Here is a 4974-nt window from a genome sequence, read left to right as displayed (position 1 = left end):
CTGACTGAATACCTCTTTCTGGCGAATTCTCTCGTCAGAAACAACAAAGTGCAAATGTGTGTACGAATCTGTAAGATATTAATTTCATAGTGTAAACAGCTTCACTGATTTTAATGGGAGTTTTTGAGAGTGCTTGAACTAGACTGTCAGTGAAAATGTTCTTCGATAATGTAAATGTTCTTTGCTCTCTTTCTGTACAATGAAAGTGTTATGATTAGTAGCAATGTTTTTATTGTTTTTATTCACATTAACTTTCAATGTTAAATTCACATTAAATATAAACTCGGTCGTATTTTATGGCATGTATGGCATGACACCCATATCTGTTAATTAAGTAAACAGACAGGTTTTTATGCATAGTTAATAGATTAGGTTACTTTGACAGCAAGTACATAACCAGCCAGTGTTCAAAACTATCGCCTTACTTTAGCCTGATTCACAACGGTTAGCTATAATAATGTTTTCTAATTTGAGTGGTACGGGTAGGTTTTCGCGGGAAATTCGAGCATGGCACTGCGTCATTACGTCACATCTGTAAACATAAAGAAGGCGTCCTGGCTAGTAGGCTTCCGCATGTGAGGATTCTGCAGGTGGCGGATCGTTTATAGCCTTTTCTCAGAGCAGCCAGAATAATTAAAGTCCCCCTGTGGTGAAAATAAAAAAGTATTTTATGTTGTTTATTTGTCTATGTGGTGTTTTTAATATGCTTTTAGACAAACCATGTGCCAATCCATTTATCAACACCATTGCTGAGTATTTTCTCCTTAAAACTGTAGTTTCCCAAAGGCAGTCATGGAGAAGGATAAAACAGAACTGCCTCCTCTGTGCTGCTGTGGAGACTCTTTCTGGGACAGTCATCCAGATACCTGCGCCAACAACTGCATCTTCTACAAGAATCCAAAAGGTAAACTACTCACTCGGTGTCCTTAGTTTTTATTATATTCATAGAGTATTCTGCTTTTCTTTGTCTTGTTACACTGTGAATTGGGTTATTCTGAGTTTTTGTCCAAGTGAAACAACATTTTGTTAGGTGCTTGGTTCCTATTTCTGTGGCATAGCCCCGCCCACAGAGAAATATCATTGGTCCTTAATCCTGCTCCTCATAACTGAACTTCAGAAATGTTCTGATTGGTTGTGATTGTGTTGCTGGGAAACTTGTCCCATCGTGCCTGTTTTTATGTCATAAATGTTCTTACTCACAGTACCATGACTTGACAGACAATGCATGTGGGACCTGTCACAACTGACATCTTTTGTTTTTCCACTTTCCATGACGGAGTATAACGGTACATATTTTTACCAGACAGTCTGAAGTTTAATCATGGATTTAGTTCATCACAGCAACAGCCTTATTTTATAACAATTTTTAAATACCCTTCTGAGAAAAGATTTCATACTTTTAAAAAGAGTACTTATTATGAAGGAATATACTTCAAAACAATATATTCAAGTGAAAGTGAATCTAATGTTTAATTAGATTGTAATCTAATAATTACAATCATACAATTCAATGAAAATATATTATATTGTGTATCTTTAAAATATGGTTAAAGTTTACTGCTAAATGAACTGACAAGCTAAACTAAAATACAATTTCATGTACTTTCTTTTGAAACTTGTATGTTACATATTGAATTTATATTTGTTATTTGTAATGTATTTCAAATATATTAACTTTAAATGTAATACTGAATAAAACACTACAGTTAATCAAGTATTTTACATGTGCTTTAGCATCTTAGCACATCAAATTAAAAATATATGATTTAAAATGTATTTTTAAAATAACTGTTAATAACTTTTGCATTATTACAAGTGCACCTTTTAATGGTAAGTGAGTTAAGAAACATAAGCATGAAAGTGTTCTTTAAGTACTTTTAAGTGGCCTTTTATTTTATTAATATTGTATCTATTGTATCTGCAAGTACAGTTTTTTAATATATACTTTTAAGATTACAAGTACACATTCAGTACAGTTAAGCACACTTCTTCACAAGGGTAATCGTGACCACATTGCTCAACTTTTTTGACACTGACATTCAACTTTAGAGTTTATTTATTGGTGATTTATGATTGTTTTCTGCAGCGTATGCTCAGGCTCTGCAGTCTGTCTTGCTAAGCTGTGATCTGAAGGAAGGAGGCTTTGGACAGCATTCGTCCACCTCTATGGATGTCCATTTTCAAAGGAAGTGATTGTATTCCATCTTTAGAGTCGTTATTGAACATGTTTTAAGACTGGGCAGCCTGGAGTGTTATGTTGTATTAATGTAATGATTTCATGGTGTGATATGTTTTTATAGTTCTCATAGATGGTTTTAAAATACCTGACATACCTCTATGTAATTTTTTACAGCATTTTTACTGTTTTAATAAACCTTACTGAACTGGGAAAATCAACTGCTGTGATTGTTTATTGTGTCACAACTTGGTTTTCTTAACCTAAATGCACGTAAATGTGTATGTGACCTTTGTACTGTACAGTTATTCAGCCATTATCCACATATAGTCCCTCATCATATGCTTCAGGTTGAGAAGTCAGTAAATGAATGGCAGTCACAATTATTTCTGTCTTCGTCTGTGGAAATAAGAAGTATTTATTTCCATTCCAGAAAGCAACATCCTAATTTCTTGTCAAGGTTGTTAGGTCAAGGATGTTAGGTTTGATAGGTAAAATCTTGGGCTTATTATATATAACTATATAAAAAAAAGTATATTGTCAGTGCAAGCAGATGCTCATGAATTGAAAGGATTTGTGTAATATATAGTATAGAACATAAAGGCATAAACACTGTACTAAAGGTGTGCTAAAGTTATTTTTTTTATAAAATGGATAGTTCTAAACTAAAGTAAATATTTTAGGTCAGGTATTATTATTATTATGAATTGAAAATAAAATTACAGGGTACAAAATCATGAAAAAACAAAAATGACACAGTGAGACTGGATGTAAGAAGAGTGTCTAGGTAGGATTTAAGTTCCTTACAGAAAACAAAAAAATAGGGCTTAGCACCCTGAAATTTACATTTGTGTAAAAAAAAAATTGCTAGAAAAATAAGTTTATCAAAAAATATTAGTCCTTAACAACTTTATTAAAGTTGTGATAACAAAACAGATAGCAAAACAGACTTAACAAATCTGAATTGGAGAATAAAATGGCCGCAAATAACCTTGGCTCAGCCTGGGCTAGTTTGAAAACTATAACAGGCCTTCAGAATATACAGAATAGCAGCCAGGTTACACTGGAAGGGTTTAATTCAGATGCTGATTTTGCCAATGCACTTAATTGTTTTTATAATCGTTTTGATATTTCTGATTTTAGTAATGTAACTCAGGAACTGAGTGATAAACTTAAGGATAATCAGCACTTTGATATAGATCTAAATGATGTTGAAAAGGCTTTCCTTTCAATACGGGTAAGCAAAAGCTGTGGGACTGATAATATCTGTGGACGTTTGCTTAAAGCCTGTGTAAAAGAGTTGAGTCCTGTTTTTACCTATATTTTACCTATAAGTCTTTTTAATAAGTCTACAGGTACAGCATGTACCTAAGGTGTGGAAAGATGCTGTGGTAGTCCCGGTTCCCAAGTCCAGTAGTCCCAATACCCTTAATGATTTTAGACCAGTTGCTCTTACATCAATTTTAATTAAAACCCTTGAAAAACTGGTAAGGGAAGAAATTCTAAAGAAAACTGAATATACACTTGACCCTATGCAATTTGCTTATAGGCCACATAGAGGAGTAGAGGACGCTACAGTTACGTTGTTGAACTTACTTGCTAAACACTTGGAGGGTAATGGGTCTCATGCTAGACTTTTATTTGTTGATTTTTCATCTGCTTTTAACACAATCCAACTCCATGTTCTAATTAATAGGCTTTTAGAACAGTTTACATTGAGTAACAATATTGTGGGCTGGATTCTTGATTTTTTAACTAATAGGACACAGAGAGTAAGGGTGAATGGAACCCTGTCTGACGAAGTTTGTTCCTCTACGGGCTCCCCACAAGGATGTGTGCTTTCACCTCTATTATTTATTCTCTACACAAATATGTGTCAGAGTAAGTGGGAAAACAGGACTATTTTAAAGTATGCAGATGACACTGTTATTGTTAGTGAGCTTCAGGGCAATGAGACCAGCCATGGCCCGATTATTGATGACTTTATAAAGTGGTGTGAGGAGTCCTACCTCCAATTAAACTTATCTAAGACAAAAGATATGATTATTGATTTTAGGAAACAAGCCCACCCACATGAAGTTACATCTATTAAAAGTCAGAAAATAGAATCTGTGCAATCTTACAAATACCTTGGGACTATCATTGACTCTAAGTTGAACTTTGAAGCAAATTGTGAAGCAGTGTGTAAAAAGGGGCACTGGTGTCTGTTTTGTTTAAGGAAACTGGCCCATTTTCACATTGACAGGACCATGATGATGTTATTTTATCGTGTTTTTATTGAATCACTCTTAACATTTTCTCTGGTGTCTTGGTTTGGAAACTTGTCTGTAAAGAACAAGAATTCACTGAGTCAAATTGTTCGATGGTCTAGTAAGCTGATTGGGGAGTCACAGCTTAGTCCAGCATCCCTGTATACCAGACAGTTACAGCGGATGACTAACTCAGTTTTAAATGATGACTCTCATCCTTTGAAGAATGAATTTAAACTTCTGCCATCTAGACGTAGATTTGTATTTCCGTATTGTAGAACTAAGCGGTATAAAAACAGCTTTGTGCCAGCAGCTATCACTCAGTTGAATAAGGATAGGTCTTAGGAACATTATTTATTTATTTATCTGTTTTTTTTTGGTAATTTGTTGTTTTTAGTTTAGGCGGTTTTTTAGTGATGCTGGGAACCTTAAAGCACTTTTATCATATATGTTGGTTAATGTTTGTGGTGTCTGTAAAATGTGAAAGCTGTGAGAACTCATAACACTGCAAACCTAGTCTACCTATGGGTACAAATAAAGTGAACCTGA

At 34.2% G+C, this 4974-nt stretch overlaps 1 protein-coding gene across 1 annotated transcript in view; it reads left to right on the top strand.

The window, feature by feature from the left end:
• The window catches only part of LOC107712940 (coiled-coil domain-containing protein 15-like), a 19724-nt gene extending 17340 nt beyond the window's left edge, over nt 1–2384 (top strand). The window contains exons 9-10 of the mRNA XM_016518341.1: nt 777–904; nt 2087–2384. Of these exons, the coding sequence (XP_016373827.1) occupies nt 777–904; nt 2087–2193 (235 nt within the window). The 3' untranslated portion in view covers nt 2194–2384. The remainder of the gene's footprint in view (nt 1–776; nt 905–2086) is intronic.
• The last annotated feature ends 2590 nt before the right edge of the window (nt 2385–4974 follow it).

This window comes from Sinocyclocheilus rhinocerous, unplaced genomic scaffold, assembly GCF_001515625.1.
Source record: "Sinocyclocheilus rhinocerous isolate Xijiao unplaced genomic scaffold, SAMN03320098_v1.1 scaffold4011, whole genome shotgun sequence".
NCBI classification, from domain to species: domain Eukaryota; kingdom Metazoa; phylum Chordata; class Actinopteri; order Cypriniformes; family Cyprinidae; genus Sinocyclocheilus; species Sinocyclocheilus rhinocerous.
Note: the sequence above shows the minus strand (reverse complement) of the source record. Positions and strands in the feature narration are given on the sequence as shown.